Source organism: Podarcis liolepis (assembly GCF_965112155.1).
Source record: "Podarcis liolepis genome assembly, chromosome: 3".
NCBI classification, from domain to species: Eukaryota; Metazoa; Chordata; class Lepidosauria; order Squamata; family Lacertidae; genus Podarcis; species Podarcis liolepis.
This window is the reverse complement of record NC_139557.1, coordinates 75,206,475-75,233,555: the sequence shown is the minus strand read 5'-3', so window position 1 is coordinate 75,233,555 and position 27,081 is coordinate 75,206,475. Positions and strand designations below refer to the sequence as shown.

Below are 27,081 nucleotides of genomic sequence, written 5' to 3'. Positions count from 1 at the left end.
CCCATTTTTTTCTCCTCATGTTTAATTTATATGTCTCTTTTTCTATCACGTTTATGTGAATTCTTTTTAACATTTATGTGTATGCATATGCCTAGATATGTACTGATGATTCTGCAAATTTACGTTTTGTATAGAATAACAGTTACAGTCCAAAGCACGAGTAGACTCTGTAATATATAGAATCAGATTCTATTTTTACTCTAAACCATCCTATTCCAACCTGAAGCCTTCCAGATGTTTTGGACAACAGTTTTCTTCTGTCCTGACCATTGACCATGCTGGTTGGAGCTAATGGAGTCCAAAACATCTAGAAGATGCCAGATTGAGGAAGGCTTCTGGGCAGAGCAATCCCAACCAGTCAATTATGCCAGAAGGCGGATGTGCTAGTATATGTTCTTTAAAAAATTTAAACTGCATCCTAATGGCTCCTCACCATCTGGGAGAGATTAGGTTGTGGCATATCCTGCTACCCCACACACCTGGTTGAATTGACCTTCAGCTGGTGTAAGTGGCTTACCCTGGTATATCTACTTACACTGGCTGAGAGAAAACCTTCTTGCCATAAGGTAAGAAGGCAAAAGTTATGCCAGTGTAAAGGGCAAACACAGAGTGGGAAATGAGAGTGTCACAGCCAGGAAGAGTTACACTGCATCCTAACTCCATTCATTGGTCCCAACCACAGAGTTTGGTGTACACCATCAAAAATGCAAGTATAACTAACATTTAAGCCATGAGAGTCAGTGGAAGGGCAGAAAATGCAGATTTACACTCCTCCTCCCCCCAGTTCCTTCCCCAGCCGGGAGCAGTTAAGATCCAGCTTAATTTGGTGTGTTGGTGTGTATATGTTACATTTTTTAAAATTTTAGAATATCAGTTTTCCTGTTGCAAATAGCCCCGTGGTTTATACAGTGGGCGATATATAAATAACTTAAATCTTGGTAGATTAGGATTGCTCTGCCCAAATGCAGGAACATTTTTAATACAGGTGCACTTAACCAGGGAGATGGTTTAAGTCACCTTTTAAAATCTATATATATTTAAGAGCGCATGTGGTGGTGAATCCTATTCTAAAGCAACGGAACTTTGGAATTAAGTAATTGAAACAAACCCTTTTAATCTTAAAACCCTTTTTCATTTTATCTGACTTGAAAAGCATTTCATATGCAGATTAGAGCAGAAGAACAGAAAAAACATATATGGGGAAAATGGTGTTAATTATTGAATTGTAGAGGATGTAGAAGTGAAGTGTGTTTGAAAAATTGCTTTGGAAGAATGTGGCGGCCAGCTTAATATCAGTTGATCTTTTGGTTATTGTTTTATAATTTAATCTTATCTTTTTTTAGAGAGTTTGTAAGAACGTGCCAAAATATAAAGGTTTATTACCCCTACCAAATGTCAAAAAGTAATAAAATGAGATACTTTGGGGGTTGGACTCTGTTACATCCTTATGTTTTTGCAATCAACTGGTCTAACTACAACTCATGAAAAATGAAAAATTGGAAAGTTTTTCACAGGTCACTTATCTGCTGCCTCCTTTTCAAACATTAATTTAAGTAAAGCAGTTGAATGGTAAAATAGTTAAAAGTAAAATCTGGGTAAGCAGTTTAACTGTATTGTAGCTAATGGCCTTGCTGTATGATGTGTTATTAATGTTGTCAGGTCTTTTGTATAAGAGTCTTTCTTTCCACTCCTGTTTTTTGTTTTCTCCTCCCTTATTTCTGTTTCCACACTGTCTCTTTCAGTGGCATTAGTTGATTTGATGTGATGTCATAATGAGATTGTGTTAGTTGGTGGGTTATATCCCCAGCGGTCATTGACTTAGTGGGCTTAATATCCACTGTATGCTTAGAGGGCTTGTAGAGACTTTAGACCCTGAATTATAATTCTATAAATTCTGTGGGCCTTCAGTGTGAAAATACTAATTTCCACTAACCCATGGACTGTTGAATGAAATATTCAGAGGTTGTGAACCTTCTTCTAATGCATGATTAAACATAGAAGCAATTTGTTTATTCTTTTGAAAGAAGTAGTGCTTTATTTATTGAATTAAACCCTTTCTGAAGGTGTGAACGTCATTACAAAGGTCATAGCAGCCGCTGTCACCCTTGTGGAATCGCTGTTTCTCCTTGTGGACAATTCATTGCCTGTGGATCGGAAGATAAATGTGTATGTATTAGTAGTTTATTTCTAGTGTGTATATGCTATTGTAAATACAGAAAGTTTTGTGACCTCTTATAGCTTTTTGAACTTACAGGAATTTGGAATTCGCCTTTTAATTGATTCTTTTTTTTTTTTACCTGAACTAAATTCAAGAATTCCATCACATCTGTGTGTTTATTTGGATTATGGAACTTGTTGCATATTTCATAAGTTAGCTATGCTATTTTATTATTTCATGGCGAGGATGCTTCTTTTTATATGAAACTACACCTATGTCTGGTAAATCCAGGTGTGAGTCTGGGGAGTAGGTAGACAGATGAAGACCAGGACTAAGGGAAATTGAAATTTGAACATTGTGAAAGCATAGGCTGCCATCTCAGCTTTCCGTGCAGGGAATGGGAAAGGAAGTTTAAAGCAAGTTTTGAAAGTTTTTTCATAATATATACAAGACTATAGTGTAAAAAATAAAATAGAAAACAGCACATTAAAAGATAAGATGCTATGGCTTAGGCTATACATGTTCCTGAAGAGTAATTACATGTGCTCTGGAGTATGGGAAGGGGTTGGGATACCCCTATGAGGAAAGTGAGCCAGGCCCAAATTGGCAAGATATCTATTTTAGTATTTATGTAATTAGGAGGAATGTTCTGTGGTTTTCCTTGGTATATTTGGGGAACAATAATGCAATTGAGGATGCTCCTCAAGGTGGTGATGGCTGATAATTCACTTCTACCTCTTTTAGGCTGGAACATGCACCACATCCTGAGCTTTGCCTCTTGTAATTACGGTTTGCCAACCCAGATTAAGTGGGAATAGCCTCCTGTTCACCCAATATGGATTTTATTATGTGATTCTGTACAGAAGGGTCTCGCTCCCATCTCCCCATCAATTCTGTTGGCCAACAGTGATATTATTCTTGACTCTAAATAGTGGAATCCAGAAACAAATCTGTTATATAAGCTTCCTCTTTCCTGTTAAGTTTGCAACGATTGTTTTTGTGACATACGCAGTCCCGTTTAGAGAGTTTAGAGCTTCACCTCCTCTTAAAGAAATGTGTAATGAATAAGAAGCCAAAAGAAGCAATGAAAGTAGGATTATTAATCATAAACTGCCTTCCACAAGTGTTGGATGGGGAAGAATATGTGTTTGCTGCACTTCTTAAAAACAAAATGGAAACCACATTCCCTCTTGATTCAGGGACAGGTTACTGTAAACAAGAGTTTCAGGTGCTTTGCCTCCTGTTTCCTCCTCTTAAAAATAGGTTGGGGAGCTATGAACCAAGAGTTCTCCATTCTCCAAACCATTCCTGAGGAAGCCTCACTGCTCTACCACCCATTCACTTTGGGAGGCTACAGGGGGCTGCAGCCAAGAAGAGGGGTGTAAAAGTGCTGTTCTATTTGCAGTTTGCTGAATCCAAGCTAGTATTTTAATTCTACTGTTGTAGCCTTAGCTCTTTGAATGTTGTGAATTATAAAAGTACCTTAGAAGAATTCAGGAAAATAAGTGTTTCATGGGGAGGAGTGTTGGAGAATAAAATTACAGCAGAATCCTAACCATGCCTACACAGAAGTAAGCCCTACTGAATTCAGTGGTGCTGACTCCCAAGATAAGTGTAGTTAGAATTGCCACCTCAGTTGCTAGTTTGTTTAGTTAATTATATGCCACCTTTCTCTAAGGTGAAAGTATACAAAGGATTCCCAGGTGGTCTCCCATCTGAGCACTGACCAAACTCAGACCTATTTAACTTCACCATGGTAGTTGTTATTATTATTCATTTCATTTATAAATTGCTTCCTGAAATGATTTACTGTTGTCTCATGTTGATACGGGTGGCGCTGTGGGTTAAACCACAGAACCTAGGACTTGCCGATCAGAAGGTCGGCAGTTCGAATCCCTGTGACGGAGTGAGCTCCCGTTGCTCGGTCCCTGCTCCTGCCAACCTAGCAGTTCAAAAGCACGTCAAAGTGCAAGTAGATAAATAGGTACCGCTCCGGCGGGAAGGTAAACGGCGTTTCCGTGCACTGCTCTGGTTCACCAGAAGCGGCTTAGTCATGCTGGCCACATGACCTGGAAGCTGTACACTGGCTCCCTCGGCCAATAAAGCGAGATGAGTGCCGCAACCCCAGAGTTGGTCATGACTATACCTAATGGTCAGGGGTCCGTTTACCTTTACCATGTTCCTTTAGACCATACTATGGGAGTTAAGTTGGCGGGGTGCTTATGTCTGGTTCCAAAATTTACACACATTCAAATAATGGATAGGAGTATTCTGGATGACCTTCACCTTGCCCTGGAACCTGAAAGGTCATTCATGACATGCATAGTGATGATAAATTCTTGAGAATATTCTCACCTCATGCAGACTGTTAATATCCTATTTTTTTGGCCAGAGGAATGAGAATTATTAACATTACAGAGAATAAAAGTAATGCATAGAAGAAGCCAAAAAGAATAAATATGTCCAGCATGAAGTGCAAATGTTTATCATGAACACTGAAAACTGGGATATGAAAGTATACTCCTAAAAGTATGCCTTGTTTCTTGATTGTTTCATTGGAGGTTTAGGCCAGAATAGTATGTGATAACTATGGCTTCAAATACTGGTTGTCACCAAACACCTGTAAAAAGGGGACATAGGGGTGACGTGGAAAAATGGCAGGCCAAGAAGGAGTGCTGAACCTTTTCTTTGCTTGCTGCTTTTCCTCTGGCAGTGTCATGGTGACCCCTGAATTCCGTGAGGACCCTGCCCTTCCAGTGACCCAAGATTTGGGTGAGCAAGCCTTTGGGAATGATCCCCTCCCAGGTTGGCTTCTAGGAGATGCCCTGGAAGGACCTTCAGGGTAGGGTTCTTGACCCACCTCTGGCAGATGAGTCCCCAGTCAAGTCAAGGGAAGGTTGAGTAATCCCCTTCCAATCCTCAGTAGAAATGGTGCTAGGAGGTCCAAGCCCAGGCAGTTGTTGGTCAACAGAGTGCAAACCTGAGAGTTTAGTGTCACTGCTTGACTCTTGAGAAAAGGATTTCTTGAGAGTAATGGCATTCCTCACCTCAGTAGAAAGGGCTTTTAGAACAGACTCGAGTATCTGCATCTGGTGTTGGTTATGTAACATTCCTTCAGCTCTTGCTCCTGGAATCTTCTGACTGTCTTCTAGCTGCCACCCTCTAGATCTTGTGCTTGACCTCTGCTTTATGCTGCTTGGTGCTATCATGTTTTGGACCTGAGTCTGCAGCGGACTCTGTTGTGCAGTCTTGCCCTACTCGGAAAGGCAGTCTGTTTCCCCTGCTGCTTTGACAACCTTCTGTTTTCCAATTGAAATCACACATATACACATGATTTACATTAGTTTGGCAGGAACCACTGTTTGAAGAACTGCCACTGTAATGCAGTTAGGATTGGAGATGGCATAATCTTTAACCATTGTTAAGGCCAGGGATGAGAATTGATTTCATGGAGATAGGTGGCATGTGATTCCATAACCTGCTTCTCATCCCTTAACCATGATGTAAGCATTGGGGTGCTGCATTCTGTTGGTAGGCCAATAGAATTATTAAACAAAATTCCATGTTTGTTGTCTGAGATTCAGCTGACTGGGTTGAAGTTGCCATTTAGTTTCTTCTAAAGTGCCATGTTTTTGTATTGCACAAGTGAAACATTTAAGAAAGTGCTTCAGTAACATAGTTAAAATGCCCATCAATCATCCTCTAAGGCAGTGATGGCCAAACTTGGCCCTCCAGCTGTTTTGGGACTACAATTCCCATCATCCCTAGCCACTGGTTCTGTTAGCTAGGGATGATGGGAGTTGTAGTCCCAAAACAGCTAGAGGGCCAAGTTTGGCCATCACTGCTCTAAGGTTTCTGACTGCGCATGCAAAAAGGAGCTGCAAGCCTGTATTCAGCGATACACAGTGTCATTCTGTGTGTTTACCCCATCTTCAGCCTCTTGTTACAATGTTATAGAAAATTAAACTAGAAAATGGATAGTAACTGGGCACATCTTCAACATATGTGGTATTATAGTGTCCCTGCTCAGCTCACAGAGATTGTATGTTTCATTATCTACTTAATATATATATATCTAGAAAGAATTTGTATCTTGGTGCTTCTTTTTTGTAGCCCTAATATAACAACACCAGCAAATTCTCCTTTGAACCTAATTGATTTTGAAAATGTGCTGAGAACAATCTGTACATTTCCAATAAAAGGAAACAGAAGTAGGTGTGAGGTTACATACTCAGGAAGGCCATATGGATGTGAATAGTAGAAGTAAACTATTTTTACTTCTAGCTGAACTGGGGCAAAGATGAAAAGGAAATATCAGTAGTTTCTGAATCAGTCATTTTTATTATTAGGAATAGGGTTAAATATGAAAAAGTGAATTTACTTTGGCTTTAGTAAACCAGATTTATATGCACATGTGAATTTTCACTATTTGTCCATTTCCTTCATGGCTCTTTTCCTCTCTTTATAACTTGAAGTTTTAAGGAAATGTGTAACTTCTACCACTAAATCACATACCTGATGGATTTTCAGAGTAACTGCTATTCATTTAGTATTTTTCCAGAAAATTTAGTATCATTGGTTGTAAATCACTTTGAGTGGTCTTTTTTTAGCAGGAAGTGATACATAAATTTCATAAACCTAAACCTAACTTAAAGTAGTATGAATGCAACTGAAATCTAATAAAACTAATCAAGAGGTGGGGGCAGAAAGCAGTAAATGACTGCTACTACTGAGTGGAAACCAGGATGAAGGAGAGCCTCATGATCTTACTAGTGGTTATCTGTTGTGTATGGCCCAAACAACCCCACGTAGGTGGAATTTTCTTCAATGCACTGGGTCTCACAAGGCCTTTGAAAAGGCTTTGCACTTCTCAGCACTGACACAAGTTGATGATAAGCTGTCTTCTGCATTTGGATGGATAAAAAGATAGAGTATAAAAATACTTGATGAATGTCTTCCTCTAATACTGTGTGTGTGTGTGTGGCAGCAGCGTGTGAAGCCAGTAACTTGTTCTTTCTGAAAAGAAGCTAGCACCATATTTCTAGCCTCAAGGAATTACATGTGTAATGTGTTTTAGACCGAGCTGCCCAAAGCATCAATTGAAAGTCCACCTTTATAGTATGGACATATCAGCGAGACTATGCAACTGCACTGACCATCAGTTTACCTGTAGATGGAATTCTATATGATAGTTTTTTACCTATATAATTCCCTGAAGGACTGGATCCTCCTTTGTGTTACCTACTGAAGTGTATGTGGCTTCCCATGAAGCGAGACACAGTGATAACAGCAAGAAAGTTTATTGAAGTAACAGAACTGAACAACGGGGGCAAAGCAACTGCTTATATACTCTGAAGGCCTGGGCCACTCCTACTCTCAACGTGATTGGCTGTCTAAATTCCCAAGCTGCGAATCACAACTCAGATCCTGAAATGTTCTGTGATTAGATATCATGTATCAAATCAGAACACAAGGGCTCAGGATCCTTAGTCCAGACTCAAGCTCAGGCAAACACAGACCACTGAATACATAACACCTACACTGAAGGTACAACTCCTTGTTAACTAGTTGAGCTTCTTATCTATGAGAGGCTACTAATAGTGCTCTCTCAGCTTATCTTAGTGAAAATCATGTCATTGTAAAAAAAAAGAAAAAAGGTGGAAAAGCAGTTTAATATTTTTGGAGTTACTTGAGATATTACTAACATTACAGTTATATTTATATATTGTAAATATATTGTAACTTAAAGTGTGATGAAAAAGAGTCTGTAAATACTTTTCATTCTGACCAAACTTAAATTTGATTCAGTGATTGAAATTTATATAATGGGTTTTTTTTTTTTTTACACTACTGAACCCTGCTTGTTGTTGTTTTTTCAAAAATGCAAATTACATTAGGTGCTTCTGACAGCTTTAATTGTGTGTTATTTCTTTCAGGCATATATATATGAGATGCATTCAAGCACTTATTCCCATAAATTGACCGGACACACAGAATCTGTCATCAATGTGGCTTTTAACCCTTCATCTCCTCAGGTATTTTTCTTTGTTTCTCATTTATGAATTTTAATTTCTAATTGCTTTTAGCATTAATCAGATACTGATTTTCCCCCACTGCTTTTTCCTATGCCATCATATTTTCTGTTATTAATATCATTAAGGGGTCAATTATATTTGCCTTATTTATTAATGTTTGTGGAATGACTTTCCCACTGAAGTGCATCTTTCTCCAATTTTATATTCATTTAGCTGTCAGGTAAAAACCCCACTTTTGTCAGGTTTTAAGAGGCTAAGTTATGTCATTTTCATGGTGCAGCTAATTACATTATTTCTATATTTAACTGGATTTATTTTGAATGCTTTGCACCACCTTGTCCCTATTCCTCCCAGTAAGCAACAATGACTACTTGCCAGGAAGCTAACATACCAGCTCCATTCCACCCAGCACGCCACTTCTGGTGACGTATAACATTTCTGAAAATACAGTCATTTCACAATTTAATATAACTGATTATTTGTAAGAAATGTGACTGTATTTCAGATAAAGTTATAGTCGTACCTTGGAAGTTGAACAGAATCAGTTCTGGAAGTCCGTTCGACTTCCAAAACATTTGAAAACCAAATCGCGACTTCTGATTGGCTGCAGCCAATCAGAAGCCATGGAACCCTGTCAGAGGTTTGGGTTCCAAAAGAACGTTCACAAACTGGAACAATCATTTCCGGGTTTGGAATGTTCAAGAGCCAAAATGTCCGAGTTCCAGGGTGTTCGGAATCCAAGGTACGACTGTACTTTAATTGAATATATCCTGACTGATTACCAAGTAGGCATTGTAGTATGAATGTTTTAAAGGGACTTTTTCATTGTGTATTTTAATTAATTAAATTAATTTATTAAGAATCTTTATATTGTATAAACTTGTGTAATTTTTTTTGCTTGTAAACTGCTTAGAAGCCTATTTTAGAATTAACTGGTAAATAAATGTGATAATATTTGTCATTAGGGAAAGAATATTTGAATCTTGCTGTCATTTAAGTGGGCCATTTTAGCTAGTGTAACTTTGGAAATCCCCCTTTCAGTTACAGTTGCACTTCAGTTACAGACAGAGGAAGTTTTATATTGAATTTTGCTGTGGAAGTACCTACCCACTGGCCAATAGGGAAATTGACATCCAATACAAGCTTCCTAGACAGCAGAATTTTCAGGGCTGAAATCACCAGAATTTATTTATAATTGGATATAAGTAGTATTGGATGGGTCTAAAAATACGAGTTACTGAATTTTTACTGGCTACTAGGAAAAGCTTGTTTTCCCTGGTGACAACATCTGGAGAACTCAAGTTTAGAAGAAAGACATATATGAAAACATTGTTCTTCTCTGGTTCATTGCCACCTGTTCACTTAATCATCAGTAGCATGTAATTTTCCACAAGTAAGCTATGTTTTGTAGTGATAGGGGAAAATCCTTTTTCTTTTCATCATTCACCAAATTTTGGCTTTGACTTGGCATTCAATTAGGTTATTCCTTTGTGGCTTGCGGTGTGCTTTCCGTCATGTGAAAGATTGCAAGATTCTTTATTAGAAGACTAGCATCCTGATTCTCAAAGTTGTATTGTGATTGCAATAATGCATTAGTTGTGAGTCAGAAAGCTCTTAAAGAGAGAGATTTACATGTGGTCTCTTCACAGCTGACCTAAATTGGGTAGACTGGAGATATGGAATCTCTAAGTCACCTTTATGATATAATGGTTTCCAAGAAGTAGAATTTATCAAGTAGAAATGGAGTTCCGTTTTGCACGTGGCAAGTAGAGAGACGGAAGTAAAAGGAAGCATTGCTGTTTATAACAAAAAACAGAGGGAAGGACAGCGGTGAAAACAGCATTAATTGAAATGTCCTCCTAATATAAGAGTAGTAGCCAAGACACATTTTGGGACATACAGATTCACCCATTTTAAAAAAGATAAATTAGGGGTGTGCATTGCATTTAGACAAATTCCGAATCTTGAGCTGAATTGGATTGAGAAGACAGTATTTAGGAGCTGCGTGATTGAAGCAGGAGCCCTCTGAATTGCCACAAATAGAATCAGGGACATCTGAAGCAATTCAGGCCAGTTTGGAGATTTCAGTGTTTAAAAAACTGCATGCCGTGCTGAAATGTTTCTTCCCAAGCTTGTCATATAAGAAAAGACATGGGGGGGGGGAGAGGAAGGAGGGAGAATGGGGTGTTTAGCTGTGTAACTGACAGATCTAGCTTTTAATGATTTTACCAGGACTCTCAAATAAGAACGCTTTGGGGAATGATTTTTGTTATCTTTAATATTGTTATCTTGGTTGTATACGCTTGACATTTTGTCTCAGAGGCTTTAAGCATGCTAAGACATCAGAAGCAATAACTAAAGTGTAATAAACATTTCTATTTTGACTAGACAGCATGGAATAATTTAAATCATCTTATTTATTAAAGGAAATATGATCAGAAGACTAGATGATGTAAAAATTGAATACTGCTTCTTTCAGAAATTACTACTTACTTCTTTCAGAAATAACTGCTTACTAATAATGGCATCATTTATGTCACCACAAAATCTTTCCCTTTGTCATTGTGATTGCAACCTTTCTGGATGAGACTTATTTAAGCTGCGACAAAACCAAAGGCAATATGACATCAATAGTGTGTGCCATTTGGAGTCTTTCAACCATATTTGTACTGAGTAAATCTTTGTACATGGTGGATTTATTAGTTTCTGCAGTACTGTCACGTAACACTGCGATTTAGAACATTGAGTTTGTTCCTTTTCACTTTTATTAGCAAACAATTTGTGAACGTTCTCCAAAGTCAATTACTGTCTGTATTTTTCAAATGAAGGAGATTGCATTGCAGATAATTAACTTCTACTTTATTCTTTTTCACTGCTATTTTTCCTACTTTAAAAATATTTTTATGACACACTGTATGATCCTCAGAAAGATGTACCTCTTGTAAGGGGAAATTGGATGGGCGCTAATAATTTGTCCAAGCCAATCTGAGGTTTCAGAAAAATGTCCCTAACAGCTCTTGTTATTACTGAAAACCCTTTTTGCCCCCAATCCCAATCCTCTTCTTCACTTCTCTTTATTTCCCTGTGTCAGTACATGGGAGAAGTGAGAGAAGGAAGATTTCTTTTCTCTCCTTTCTCTCTTCTACCTCTGTTACCGGGTTCCACTAGGTGGTAGTGCACTATGGCACAAAGCCTTGGGTATTATGGGAGATATAGTTATCTTGAGATCTCCTGCAACTTGCTGTAGCTCTCAGGAGAACTACTGCTCCCATGTTCCCTTGGTATTTGTTCTGTGGCAAAGAGCTACCCAGAGCATCACAAACAGGGAAACCCCCATTATCTGCCCTCCCACAATCACCACTTGACAGGAAGCAAAGAGAAGTAGGGCAGATGTTTGAAGGGCTAACATGAATCTCCAGCTTGGAATTTCATCTGAGCTGGGGAAGAATTCAAGGGTTTCAAAAAAATAATAATTACTTCTTGTTTGATGCAGGCTTCTGTGAATCCCAAAGTTCATACCTGAGCTTGGCTTGGAAGAACTTTACTAGCATCTCTAGATGTCATATAATGTAAACTTAATTGAAGATCTAACAACTGGGCAAAGTTACAATGTAGTAGATAGGAAAACAGAGGGGTCTTGAAACAAATTCTCATCTCTAGACTATATTATTTATGTGCAGCTTGTGAGGCAGCACACATATAATTTTTTGCATGTAATATCCTACCTTGAAAATAAACATCAGGAAGCAGTTTTCCTTGCAAATCTTATAAAAATGAAACCGTTCAACATAAAAGCATCGATGCCAAACCCTGCTGCATCTTTCCAAAAACAATTGGGTTGGCTGTTTTTCTCTCAAGCTAGATTATACTTTTATTGGAGAGAACCAGCTCTTAACAGTTTTGAAATGTTGTGTTTTCTTTTCTGCCAGATGTTCTAACTTTATATGCCATTTATAACATAATAGCAAATAAGAGGGGGAAGCGCAGTGTAACCCTGTGTATGTGTATTTGGAAATATGTTCCTCTTTGTGCAATCAAATTTATTCCCAGAAAGGCGTACAGATTTACAGATTTTAAATTGAAGTCTTTTAAAACCAACTATGACCAAACTGGTGACAATGGACAAAATTCTACATATTCATAAACATTTTGAGATAAATTTAGGGTACATCATGTTCCCTGTATCCAAGATCAGCTCATGCAGATAGAATGTCACTTTAAGCCACAATTAATAAATACATTCTTTCAGCGGAAATTCATTACAACCTTCTTAGGTTGCATTTCTTCATCTAGCATCTCTGAGTGTTCCCATGGTTGATGTATATGTTCTTTTAGCCCCACAAAGCTAGTAGCAGGTAGCTAGTTGTGTGTGTGGTTTAGATTAGGAAATAGCACAGGAGGAAAAGACTAAACACACCCCACCTCTAGTGCTACTTCCCCCAATTAAATTAGCAGACCCAGGAGTGAGATGGATCACTGATCTGCCATAGCCCATCTAGTTGTACCCTAAAATTTCCTTATGGGGACCTCAAATCAGGTATTTCAATATATGCAAAGATTCTGCCAGGAGTTTGAAAGATGGCAGAAATTCTTTGAAAGAACCTTATGTTAAAGTGTTTCAGGGAACAAAATAATGACACCTGCTGAATTTTGCCCTTCTTGGTGATTCTTAAAGGGATAGAAGCTTTTGGTTATGTTACATCATATCAGCTGTCCTAGTTCCATGTCTAAAAATGTTATTTGTATACCTCCAAAGGGAAAACAACATTTTTTCTGTCACATAACACTGTGAAGTAGATTAGGTAGTGAGATTTCTAAAACTATGAAGTAAGCTTCATAAACAAATGCAGATTTAAGTTTCGTGCACCACCAGAGATGTATTTATGGGAGGGCAAATGGGACAATAGCCCAGGGCGGTAAATTTGAGGGGGTGGCATTTGCAACACCAGCAGGGTACCTGGACTCTTATCTTTCATTTAAGAAGAAGAAATAAATAAATATGTAAGCCTAATTCTACCCCCCTACTCATTTTCTTTAAAATGAATAGCTTGACCCTGTTTGTAAACACTGTTACAAAATCTTTTGAATAAATACATTTTTGTGGTTATATAAAAATAAAAGAAACTTAATTGAAACTGTGATGAATTTGTTAGAATATTTGGTACTATTCCAGGCACCAAAAGTCTTTTTGAAAACAATGTCAACAGATCATAAAATGCTCAATAAAAACATGTGTTCTTATAGTCATAAACATTTCTGCTAAGCATTTTCCCAGCCATCCTTGCAAGATTATGCTCTCACCTTTTGGTACTCATACAAAATGACAGGTAGTCAATGGAATATTCCTTCACTGAAGAGCTGAATCAAATTTTATAGAAAAATCTGTATAAAAAAGCTAGCCAGCTGTCTGGAAGATAGATATAAAGATTACATGGCCATCTGGATCAGGAAAAGGTTAGTGGAAATAGGAAAGTTTCAAACCTGCTGATCTAATGGATGAAAGTCTGAGGCTGTAACTCTATGCACACTTATTTGGGAATAAGTCTTATTAAGCTCATTGGGCTTCTGAGTAGACATGTAACTGTAGTATTAATTTGAATTGAGTTTTTAGATTGCATGTCTTTATGAAAAAACTCCATTGTGAGATTACTGTCCAGGCTTTTTGCCAGGCTACTTTTATGTCTTAAAATGCAATTTCAGCATCACACCTCCCGGTAGGGACTGGCACAGCACTTGCCCAGATTTTAGGACTATTATTCTTTTTATTAGTATCTCCTTCCCGGTCACTTTCTTTTTAAAGCAGTTCATTAGTTACTTCCTGTTCCCTCACTGTGGCTGGCGGTCAAAGTCGGTGTGGCTGAAATATGAAAGTAGGTATGGTGAGAACTGCAGTTTTCAAGCCTGTGTTTCAAATGACTCACCAGCTATCCGTACTCGTTTAGATCATTTTCTACTATTCATTATGATATTAAATTCAGTAAAATAAACTTAGCTTCATGTTTAAAGAATGTGAGTGGTGGTGTGTTGGTGGCAGTCTCTGGGCTGCACTGTGTTGCACTTCCAGCCTGATCAGATGTAAACATGGCTGGGCCAGATGTAGAGCACTGGAGTGGTAGCAGCTCAGGGAACGCAGTCCCATGTGAACTGTGGCAGTATAACAAATGGCCACCAGTTGTGGGGGAGCAGAGCGGCTTAGACCACTACAGGAGATGGAGAGACAGCTTTGTTGAGAGCTGAGGGGCTTAAAGTGCTACAAAGGAAGGAAAGGAAGAGAGAGATCAGTGAAGAAGGTCAGAAGCAGCAGGTGACCTGCTGAGCAGGGGAGGTACAGTCTGGGCACCAAAAACCCATGTTAAAGAAGATCTGGAGGAGAATTTGAATGAAAGCTGCAACTTCTGACTCCCCGGGGAACCAAGGACCCACCAGAAGGATCCTGAAGAAAGTGTTTGTTCATTATAATACCACTGGCCTTGATTAGATATTATTTGGAAGTGGGCTGAGTTTGAAATTCTGAAGTAATTTTAGATGTCACCTATCTTAGTGGCTATTGACCCAGGAATATACTTGTGGGAAGTATATGACAGTTATATTTTCCTTTTGCAAATCAGTATATTTTGTACCTGCTCCTGCCTGTACAAAAAAACTGACTTCTTTGCAATTTTGCATTTTTTGTTTGAGACAGCATACTGAATTTATTATTGTGAATGTTCATTGTGCTACAGTGATGATACTTATGATACTTGAAGTAGAGATGTAGTGTGAAAAAAGCCTTTAAAAATTGCAACCAATCTTGGGCCAATCCTCAAAAAGTGTTGTAGATATAGCCTTGCGTGTCATTCCTTCCACCTTCCCTTCAAACAAAAGAAAGAAAGAGAAAGGGAGAAAGAGAAAGAAAAGCATAAACTTGCAGAATTGAGATTTATCTAGCATTTGAGTGATCCTCAAGTCCTGGACATATAAAACAAGTTGTTGGCTTTGATATGACATTCTGTGCTGAAAACCTTCATTTTCTGTTGGGATCATTTTCAATGCTGCATAATTCCATGAAAATGGCAACCTACAGACTCATTTTTCATATTCATATATAATTCCCCAGAATTTCATGATACGGCAACCGTTGTTCAAAATGGCATTTTACATGTGAATAAAATAACCAGAAACACCAGACATACAAGGTGTTTCAAAATTTATTTAGGTCCCTCCCCCCACCATGATTAGTTTAAGACCTCTTCAAGAAAATAGACAATAGATTAATGATCTTTTATTGAGTTGATAGTTTTGCTTTTTCCTTTGGCATATAGAGATTTTTTTTGTTATGTTAGGAACAAAATCTGACATGCTTAGGACAACAAAACCTACTTTGGTTCAGCGTGTTACGTAGGTCACAAAAAACACATGCTCCCTGCCCCTTCAACAAACGGGGGAAAAAATCTGAACGTTTTAACTTTTTCTTTTTCAAATTTGTTATCATTTAAAAAAATTGTTGAGATGTTGGCTAAGATTTTTTTTACATGTAACAGTTCTTTTGACAAACATGGCACGAAAATGTGCAACTTATTTTTTTTACAAACAAACAAACCTTAGTGAAGTGTCATTTGCTTCACACCAAACCTTTTGTAAAGTCATAAAACGTGTTTAGCTCATCCCCCCAGGCCACAAAAAACAACTTGTAGTAAGAGAACTAATTAGAAGAGAAAATGCTTCTGAAAAGAAGAGTGATATTGGAGCTCCTAGCAGAAAGATGGGGGCTGTGGAAACTACTGACACTGTACAGTGTTTCTGTAGAAGGGATAATGTATCTTGCCAGCTGTCAGGAAAAAGAAAGAAACCAAAACTATGAAAAACAGAAAAATGGGGGAAAGGAGAAAGTACATAAACAACATACAGGTTGAAAGAAGTACATGACATATATAGTAATGAGCATCCCAAAACCCCTTTGGGATTTCAAAAGTTTGTGAACTTCATCCAGAGGCAGTTGGGTTAATCTCTAGTAAGGATCATCAAGTTTTCTACTGTGTTTATTTGAGAACTTAAGTCTTCTTTTGGCAGCATGCAAAATTGAAGACAGAACAAAGAAAATTAAAGAAATGATTGAATTGATTGTGTGTGATAAAAACTCAACAGACTGTAGGATGCAGAGATTCCAAAGTTGCAACTTGGATAAGCTACGCAATATTGAATAGAAGATTCTGGTAAATCAGTGGAATGAAGATAAACTGGAACTGCAGTCTGTTACCTGGAGTGAAATAGAACAAATGCTGTTTAGTCAAACGAGAAAAATATTGAAGCATGCATACAATATATGTAGACAAGCTAAAGAGCTTCAGAGCCAAAAGAAAAAATTTGTGGCAAAGTGAACTGACTTTGCAGAGAATTATTACATAGAGTATCAGAATGAAGCAATGCAGACTCATTGGAATACAGAACAAGGAACTTCTGTAATAATTTACACTGCTGTGATTTATTATAGGCAAGTCACTGGCGAAGTGTATGTTGTCTTTGATGCAACTGAGCATTTCTCTTTCATTGAAATTCTTCCAGATTTCAATGCAAAACATGGCATTGAAATTGGACCCATTATCCTATGGACTGATGGTGCTACTGCCCACTTTAAGAACAGGTATTCCACAGTGACTTCATCATTTACAAATCCTGGAACTTAAGTAAATCTTACCATGGCAGAGGACCACATGATGGAAAGAATTGTATGGGACAGAGTTTTGAGAGGAGAGGCAGTGATGCACAATGGATTTGATCCTCCCCCTTAAACTTGGAAAAACTTCAAGCATGTTTGCTCCTCATTGAGGAAAACAGAGGAATATAAAAAGACCTCAGTGAGATGTTTGAAATGTAAATCCAATGAAAGACACACAATCAGCAGAATGTGTTGCCAACATGGAGTGATTTAGAGTATGCCTTTATCAAAACACAGTAGATCAGGCCTAGGCAAACTCGGCCCTCCAGATGTTTTGGGACTACAACTCCCATCATCCCTGACCACTGGTCCTGTTAGCTAGAGATGGTAGGAGTTACAGTTCCAAAACATCTGGAGGGCCAAGTTTGCCTATGCCTGCAGTAGATTATGCCCCAATGGGAAATGTGAGTATCCTGAAAGAAAGCACAGAATCAGAAACAGTCGCTTAAGTACTGGCTTCAGTTGGCAACTTTGTTATTGTTGCATTTGAGACAAGGAAGTTGAAGGGAAAATGATAAATGTTGTGTTGAAAAGAAAACAAATCATTTTGGTGTTGCCACAGGCAAGTATGAATTCAAGTAGATATTACAACTTCCTACAAAGACCTGGTGCTGACTTGCAATTTATGAATGTCTAGTTATGTCTAGTTATGTGTCGTATGCACAGATTCTTGCCTTGGAGTCATTTTATTTGTATTTATCTGTCAATGAATGATTATGTTGGTCACATTGTGTTGCTAACGGGTTATTCACTCATGCCTGTGTACTGCAGCAATTCAGGCAATTTGCAGCACAATTGTATGCAATTACTTCTACTTAGTAAACCCTACTGTGTTAAATGGGACATACTTCTGAGTAAGTGTATATAGGATTACAGCCTTTCTTGGGTTTTTTCCTATTTAATTGTGAACTCTCAGAAACTCTTAGATCTAGGCTCGTTTTATATATGAATATTTGGCCTAACGTTTGTGAATAATGACTCAACATCAAAACTTTTTGTTTATACTGCAGAATATGATACTCTCTTCAGTGAAGAAAACTGCTGGTCTGGCAGACATGCTTGGCTTTTCCTCACTGACTTACCAGGACTTACATAAACTTCAGTAGGCTTGTTTAGCATGCATCCTTTTGTAATTAAAGTGCAATGGATTATAATTGGTAGACTTATACAAATATCATATGTCTAGAATTAGAATGTTAGCTTTATTCTTTTAGTCTAGTTCAGGGTTTCCCAAACTTGGGTCTTACGCTGTTTTTGGACTACAACCCCCATCATCCCTAGCTAGCAGAACCAGCGGTCAGGGATGATGGGAATTGCTGTCCAAAAACGGCTGGAGATCCAAGTTTGAAAAGCCCTGTTCCAGTTTATAATTCCCAGTTACTTAGTTAATCAGACTTTCTAGCTGTACTTCTGTTGGGTATTTTGGTTTCATTTTATGCTGCCTTCTTTTCTAATAAGTCCAGTATTAGTCACTTGCTGTTGAGTAATTTGGTGACTCTGATGCTCAGGGAGCAGAGGGCTGTGTTTTCTCTATCCTGCTCCTTTAGAATCAGAGGGTGTCCAGTAAAGGTCTGGGAGTCTCCTGACCCAAGATGGTTGGGCAGAAAGAGTGGTGGCAGTGTCCCTTGCAGGGCTGGTGACAGACCCTGAATATCTGGACTTCCTGACAGTAAGAGCTGTTTGACAGTGGAATTTGCTGCCAAGGAGTGTGGTGGAGTCTCCTTCTTTGGAGGTCTTTAAGCAGAGGCTTGACAACCATATGTCAGGAGTGCTCTGATGGTGTTCCCTGCTTGGCAGGGGGTTGGACTCGATGGCCCTTGTGGTCTCTTCCAACTCTATGATTCTATGGATACCAGTCCTTGACAGTCACAGCCAAGAGTTCCCTTTGCACCTACAGTGGTACCTCGGGTTACATACACTTCAGGTTACAGATGCTTCAGGTTACAGACTCCGCTAACCCAGAAATAGTACCTCGGGTTAAGAACTTTGCTTCAGGATAAGAACAGAAATTGCGTGGCAGCGGTGCGGCAGCAGCAGGAGGCTCCATTAGCTAAAGTGGTGCTTCAGGTTAAGAACAGTTTCAGATTAAGAACAGACCTCCAGAACGAATTAAGTTCTTAACCCGAGGTACTACTGTATATCTAGGTATCAGCTGTGTAGTTTCCTAAAAGATAAGCTTCTTGAGGTTGCAAAACTGTTATGTCATGACACTTTCTCCAAATTACTTGTTGGCTAAGATTGTTCATTAGTAGGACCAAGGGAGTTTCAGTAGCCAAATTAATCCTGAAACCCTACGGGACATGGTCTCCTCATTAACAGAACTGGGGCCACACACAGAGATGCTGACTGTTCTAATAGGTTCATTCTGTGTCTCCCAGCAAGCTTGTCACTTAGGAAAGAGAAGGAGCCAGGATTTCATTGGTTGGCTGAAAAGTTTTAAGTCTTCTTCACAACCTCAAGCTGTACTAATTGAGACTTTTTCACACAACTGCAGTTGATCGATGCTAAGAGTTGTATATACAGTTCCAAGGCATCTATTATACAAAAGGCAGTTTGGAATAATTATAGCTCAGTGCTGCTAAACATAGTTTGTTTTTTCTTCCTGGAACAGTACCCTTTCCTCATAAATTCAATATTTTTGTGGGCTGTATATGATGATAGTTTGGCTGCTGACTCTGCCATGATTTGCAAAATATTTTCCTTTAAGGAAGGTGGATGGCTCAGTAATAACATGATTTTTTATGATGTGGGCACAATGAGGCAGACAGAAACATCTAAGAATATATGTCCAGCAGCAGTAACATCTATGTGAACTCACACATTAGAAATATAAACTGCAGAAACATATGTAGCATAGTTCTTTGTTCATTCACTTAATCTCTAAGCCATTTTTTTCCAGTAAGAACCCCAGGTGAGTGTAGCAAATCCAGTGAAACAAAAATAAATTATTTTAAGACAACTTAATGACTCCATCCAGAAGAGTGGAACCACCATGCCCTAGAGAAATTGTACCACCTACCATCAGCTTCTCATCTTGTCCAGATTAATCTGCTTGGGTACAACAGCATTCTCCTGATCTGTGATTCCTAGCAGCTGGCATTCAGAGCCTGCCTCCTGTCTCTGACAGTGGAAAACAGCCCTCCTGGCTAGTAGCCATCTATAGCCCTCTCCTCCTCCATGAATTTCTCTAATCCTCTTTTAAAGCCATCTAGGTTGGTTTGGGATGGGAGAAGCAGTTACTAACATGCTTCTCTATCCACCTCCACTAGTTCGGTTGTTTTCAGGGGACTTTATGGCAAAAACACTTTCCTTGAATTTTCATTGCCTTCACACTTCAGCACTAAAAGCATACCAACGCGAGTAGATAAATAGTTACCACTGAGACAGAAAGGTGAATGGTGTTTCCTTGTGCTCTGGCTTCCATCAGGTTGTCCCATTGAGCCAGAAGCAGTTTAGTCCTGCTAGCCACATGACCCAGAAACGTGTCTGTGGACAAACACCGGCTCCCTTGGCCTGAAAGCAAAGAGGCGCGGCACACCCCACAGTCAAATTTGACTGGATTTAACCATCTAGGTAGTCCTTTACCTTACTTTACCATACTAGGTAATTACCACACAAATATTTTTATGGGAAGGCAAATTTCAGGATAGATCAACCCTACTGTAAGGGAAGGGGAGAGCCCAAGGCAGAGGAATAACCATATCCAAACTCTGCCAGGCTTACATGGGCCAAAGCAAAATCATGGATGGGGGCAGATCTTACCTGCTGGATATTTACAGTAATCTCTCTTTTGATTTTCAAATTTTCCTGCCATTGGGTCATATGAGAGGGAAATTCACTACTCCATATCCATGACTGGTACATAGATTTTTGCTGTTTTGCGGGTGTGCCAATGGCACAAGGGGGCTTTGGATCTTGCAGATCTAAGGCCTCCCTCAATCCCCTGGCATGCCTCTTTTTCCTCCGCTATACATCTGACATTAGAAGAGGGATGGCTGTAGAGGTTTCTGTGGGCACAACACGGAGGCCTCCAGTGGTGGACCTCCCCCTCTATGGACAGAGGGGAAGATCCACTGTATCCTATGGCTCCTTGAATGCCTGTTAAACAACTATGTATTTAGGATACCCACCTATTTTTATATGACAAAGTTTAGCCATATAAAACCATATATATTTGTCCCCATCTGCTGTTGGGTATAAGTTATTTGAGACCTTAAAGTCTGAAAACATACAGCAAGCTATATTAAGGAGATTATGCATTTTTTTAGTTGTTTGCTTAACATGGGACTGAATCGTTTTGATTACTTTGGAAGCATAGCAAAATTCCGTTGTTGTTGCTTGACTGCTAGAGATGACACTGCTTTCATTGACAGTGTTCATTTATTTTTGTAAGGCAGCAGAAATGCTAGTGCTGCTTATAACAGGCTCTGTGTCTTCCTTGGCTAATATATGAAGTCATTCTTAGTGGTTTTACAGGAGCACATTTTGCTTGACAATTTAGGGGTGCTGTTCTAACATTATCCATCCTCAAGCTGTCAAGTGCTCTGTAAGATTTTACTCATATGTGAATCTTAGCTTGTTGTCAAATGGCTCAAAGGATTTTAGTTGATTAATAATTCTTACTTTGAAATGAGTAATCACTCAAAATATATTTGCGTTTTACTCAAATTACAATATTTGCTGTATTTTTCATGCTGAAAGAAATATAGTTTACCATATACTAACAATAGCTATCACTCATTCTTAGATGGAAATGCCATCTTTAATATTTTTCTTCAATATTATCATAACAAAAATAGTTGAGCTGGCATTTTTGAGAAGTAAGCAGTTATAATTTCAGTCTTTATGCTGGTCCAGCACATTTATTTCCAACAGTGTGCACACATAGAGTACATCCATTTGGTGCCTATTTCTCCATCCTTTCAAGGTTCTATTCCCATTTTACAGATATGCAGATAAGGGCATAAATTAGCAAATTCATTTGAAAATCCAGGTCAGATCAAGCTTCAGGAGCAAGAGTATTTTGGTCTAACCACCATTTCACCCTGCTTTTCAGCAGAATTATGCTTTCCTAGAATGACAGCATTTTCTCGAGCTTATGTAAGTCTTGAGCAAAAGCATAGAAACTTATTTTCTTCACATTAGTGCAGATTATTGTGGTTTGCTGTACCAATCTTACTCTATCTCAATATGCACTTTTCAATCTATATTTTCACCAAGTGGCAGTTTCAAAATCCAAATGTCTGTCATCATACATTGAAGAAAGTTTCAGCTTTAATAGATGCCGCTAAAAGGCAACCGCTAAGTATCACTAGGATTTGCAAAAAGTGTCCAGAGAAGTAGTCTGATGTCTGATCATAAAAATGTTTCTATTCAGCAAGAATACCTCTGTCTGATGGAACTGTCTCAAAGTTTTGCTAAGGTCTGATCCTGATTTGCCACATTCTTTCTAAATGAAAACTGCCTCAAAATGTGATTTGTGTAGTAGCCCTAAGTAATATAGCCATACTTCTGGAATTACATATAATCACAAAAGTCCTTACTGTTTAAGCAATTAAGTCATAACAATTTTAGAATGACACAAAAGTTGGATCTCACGGAGTTCACCATTTATCTAGGTTTCATCTGGTATCCAGGCAAAGGCTATCAAGGGACAGTATTTGTGAAAGTTTGAAATTATATATCATCTCTGTAGCCTCCCCTTCTTAGAAATATTTTCCCCCAGTTTTTCCCATTACTTGGGAGATAATATCAGGTTGAGAATGATGTCATATTAACAGTGTGAGAAAACAGTGCTCTCTTACCAAAAGAGGAGAAGACATATTAGAGTTCTTTTAAGCTCACCTTTTTTAAAAAAAACACACCTTAATTTGAGTCCATACTCTTTCAGCCATGTGAATTCTGAATACATGTTATAGACTCACAAATGGCTATTACAATTGGGAGTGGCAAACCATTATACATTTTCATTGTTTCCATTACATATTTTTAAACTCTTTGCACCACAAGTCAGAATGGGAGAATCACAATTATTGCGTAGTACAGAGGAAGGCAAATTTCTGTGGTGAGAAAAAATTAGAGTGGGCAAAATACCTGAAGTAATTTACATACCTCAAGATGTCTGTTAGGCTACACTTATATGAATGCATATACCACACAAGAAGTTTACTGATCGTAACAGAAGATACCATAGCAAGCCAATTATGATGACTGCATTAACCACAATGTCCTCTGGAGCCTAATTTATGCTAGCTGGGAGATGGCGATTGGTTATGGTGATGAGAACAATATTGTGATAGGAAATGGCTTAGGCTACAATCAGCCCACTTACCAGGAACCATCTTGCTCCTCCCTCTGGCAACCATCTTGCTCCTCCCTCTGCTTATTTATGCCTTGTTCCCTCTTTCCTCTGCCATCTCCAGTAGGGCAAGCTGTTCAGCCCTCATCCCTTCAAAGGAATGCAGATAACAGTATTGATTACATCTGGATCAGTGCAGGTGCACATTGAAACGAAGCATCCCTGCTCCAAAACAAATAAGAGCATTGTTAATATTCCCATTTAGTGGATAGAAAGTTGAGCGTAACCTTCCTTCCCACAGATCCACTGTAACATCTTAAGATGGAGCAGGGGAGGAAGGTAGAGAAGGGCCTAAGTGGTTCTGCAGGAGGAAGTCACTTCCACCCAAACAGCAATTCTGCAGTTTGCTGCTGCTTCATGTGGTGTAAACAGCAGTAGTAAAATGAGGTAACTCAAAGCTGACAGGAAGCTAGCATGAGACTTTCTGGATTGGTGAGTTGGAAATACAGTGGTACCTCCGGTTACATACGCTTCAGATTACATATGCTTCAGGTTACAGACTCTGCTAACCCAGAAATAGTACCTCGGGTTAAGAACTTTGCTTCAGGATGAGAACAGAAATCGTGCTCCGGCGGCGCAGCAGCAGCAGGAGGCCCCATTAGCTAAAGTGGTGCTTCAGGTTAGGAACAGTTTCAGGTTAAGAACGGACCTCTGGAACGAATTAAGTACTTAACCCGAGGTACCATTGTAGTGTTATCAACACTAGCAGGGGTGAACATTGTGATGCAAGAAGCAATAATACAGATACCGTATTTTTCGCCCCATAGGACGCACCGGCCCATAGGACGCACACACATTTCCCCTTCATTTTTGGAGGGGGAAAAGTGCGTCCTATAGGGCGAAAAATACGGTATATATTAAAAGTCCATTCTCAGGCTACTTGTTTGGGCAGAGAGTAGCTGAACAAAACAGTAGTATTCTTCAATAGTTGTAGGGTAGAAAGGAGAGAAAGTGAGTTAAATAAAAACCTTTATGCACCACTCTGCCACTCCCTTTTGTTTGTATGCATTTCCTTTACGTTTGGATTTTCAGCAGAGGGCACTATACCATAATGAATATCATGAAGCTATAATGGCCATTACTATAAGTGACGGGTGAGATACAAGCCTTCATAAGTTTTGTTTTTAAAATAACAAACACCCCCCCCCCAGAAATATGAGAAACAATGTACTTTTTCCTGAAGTGAATTTCAAAACTTTGTCATTATGTACCCTGTGCAAAGATGGAGTTTAAAATGAAAGTATTAAAAGTGATACTGCACATTCTGTAATTTAAGATGCATAGTTCAGACCATGAGACTTTGTAAAAGGTTCACCACTGTCTAACAGCCGCAAATCGGACTCATGCTTTCTTTGTCGGGTCTCAGGTGCTGCAATAGAAGCAGGCGTTTTCAGTTGTGGTCCACAAGCCCCATGTCATTAATATGCACCCGGTGACTTTTTGCTGCAGCTATTTTATTGTTTTATGAAAAGCGTTAATAAGAAAAACTCATTGCAAGATATGCACCCATTGACTGTGAACAGATAAAATCAGAAACAACTGAGAACTCAACATCTGTGCAACAACTGTTGTGATGGTTGGAGCAGCTTCATCAGCTCCTGAGCCTGTGCTGATTTGAAAAAGAACAGGATGCCACTGGCACAGGATTCCAACTTCTGGCCAGGCTTATGTTCAACAATGAGACAGAATAAGTTGCATTTCCGGGCTAGGAGCTTGCACAACTGCTCTGCTCAACACCATAAGCCTTTACAAATATTGCGTAATACAGTGCCATGTGGAATCCCAGATAACCCTGGGGCTTGTCCAAGCTTGGCTGCTTAAAATCACCTGCAGGTGTGTTGGGGGCGGGGAGGGCTACATCAGCACAAGCAGATTGCATCACAACTCTTTATTTACCCATCACCCCATGGGGTCAATACTCCCATTGCTCCTTGTGTTCTGCTTTTCATTAGCCTCATGGGACAATGAAAAATACTTAATTTTCCCCCACTTGATGTTGCTACCGCCGTTAATTCTAGAAAACAGTCACAGACATGTAGAAGTAAGTGTTATCCTTTTCCTTCCTTCTTTTTACCAGAATATTTGAACTGAAATGTGAATTAATTCAAAATGTACTCAGACTCATTTTCTCAACCCTTTGTATAACAGCTGCCAGTGTATGGAGTAAAAAATACCAAAGAATTAGAATTGGCTTTTCAGTGACTTTCATGATCCATGCAAGTGCAAGCCAATTAATTGTTCCAAAGACATATTTGGAATTTGCTTCATTGTACTGTTTTTCTTATTCTTTTATAATTGCTAGCAATAAAAAAAATTCTTCAGGCTTTTAAAATTGATTTTCTGTTATTTCCATTTTGAAGGTTCTCAGCTTATAAGTACTTATATGGCAAACAGCAGCAACATCAACAACCCCCAACCAATCTTCACATATAGCATAACATTTGGTTTATTTATATGTCAGAAACCACCTAAATACCATGGGGAGATGGAGTGGAGGGCTGCAGGGGAAGCAGAAATAGGAGAAAATAACCTCCTGCTCTCTTATAGTAGTGTTCACTCTGTTGGATCAAAAGCTGTTCTGCAAGCAGAAGGGCAGCACTGGATTTCTAATTCATCACAGTTCTTTATCTTGGTAGTAATAATTGGCATTTACACCACAGGAACCAACTAAAATGAATTCTAAATAAAAGTAGACTTCCCAAGCAAACATGGACATAATACATGAAAAGTAAATTCCAGACGCCTTTTAAATTTTTATAATGAGATTTAATAAGGTAGCTAGGCCTTTGGTCAACCATTATTCAACACAAAGCATTCTATGCCAATCATGTGTTTTCTGTTTTGAATTACAGCTCACCACAGCCACCCTGGATGGCAAACTGCAATTGTTCCTACCAGATTGTCAGCCTTGACTTCCTTGGCTCTGCTACTTTAAGAATAAGGCTCCCCGACAGAAAGGAGATATTTGGTTACTGGGCAAGTTACAGCACTTTTCTGTTTTAAATATAGGCTTCCAGATTATGTCTGCCCTGGGATTTGCTCCAAGGTCTACTCTGCTGGAAAAACATTTTGTATAAGGGTAGCGAGTCCTTCCTGCCACTGTCCTTGCAGAGCATTATCACATTCAGGTTACCTTGGACTGCAACTTTGGAAGTGCTACAGAATAGGTAGATGTATAATATTATGTTGGGTTGTTTCCCATTATTAATAGCTCTAGCCATCCTAGTGCAATTTGTCTGGAAATATGAAGTAAGATTTAAGAAAGCTGGTGTCTAGCAGCATATATACACTTTTTGTTGTAGTTTGTTGGGATTTCAGTAGTTATCTCCACAACCAGACGTTTAAGAAATAAACCTTTGTACCATCCTTGGCTAAACCCTTATGCCCAATAATAAAGTGATATTCTAGTCATTTGTGTCCTTGCCTGTTGATTCAACGTGAGGGGAAATATGAGGTTCTGAGCATTACTGAGACATACAAGCAAAGGTTTACTATAGTTCAGACACCAGTGGATATGATACCAAACATCTTTCAAGACTAAATGTTATGCGGTCCTTTTCTCCTTGTCATGTGTAAAGACTCTGGAAGACAAATCACACTGGATTTCTGGCTCCTCAAGAACCAGTACGGAAAATGTGGTTTGCACTATTTCGCAACAGGTTGCTAAATATGTCACTGTGGTATATTCAACTTTTGCATGAATTCTTTAATCTAATTTTGAAGAGCATTTTGAGGATAATCTTTAAAAAGCTGTGCACACTGAGTTGGGTCTGACTAAGTCATACTCAGAGTAGATCCAATGAAATAAATGTCATTCTTAGAACTATTTCCCAAA

At 38.8% G+C, this 27,081-nt stretch overlaps 1 protein-coding gene across 3 annotated transcripts in view; it reads left to right on the top strand.

Annotated features, from left to right (window-relative positions):
• Positions 1-26,657, top strand: part of WDR27 (WD repeat domain 27) — a 60,256-nt gene extending 33,599 nt beyond the window's left edge. For 2 of the 3 annotated variants that reach the window (XM_083496433.1, XM_083496434.1), the window contains exons 24-26: positions 2,064-2,166; positions 8,095-8,193; positions 26,099-26,657. In XM_083496433.1, the coding sequence (XP_083352559.1) occupies positions 2,064-2,166; positions 8,095-8,193; positions 26,099-26,158 (262 nt within the window). In that variant the 3' untranslated portion in view covers positions 26,159-26,657. The remainder of the gene's footprint in view (positions 1-2,063; positions 2,167-8,094; positions 8,194-26,098) is intronic. The other variant, XM_083496435.1, reaches the window with a different exon arrangement.
• Positions 26,658-27,081: the final 424 nt, after the last annotated feature.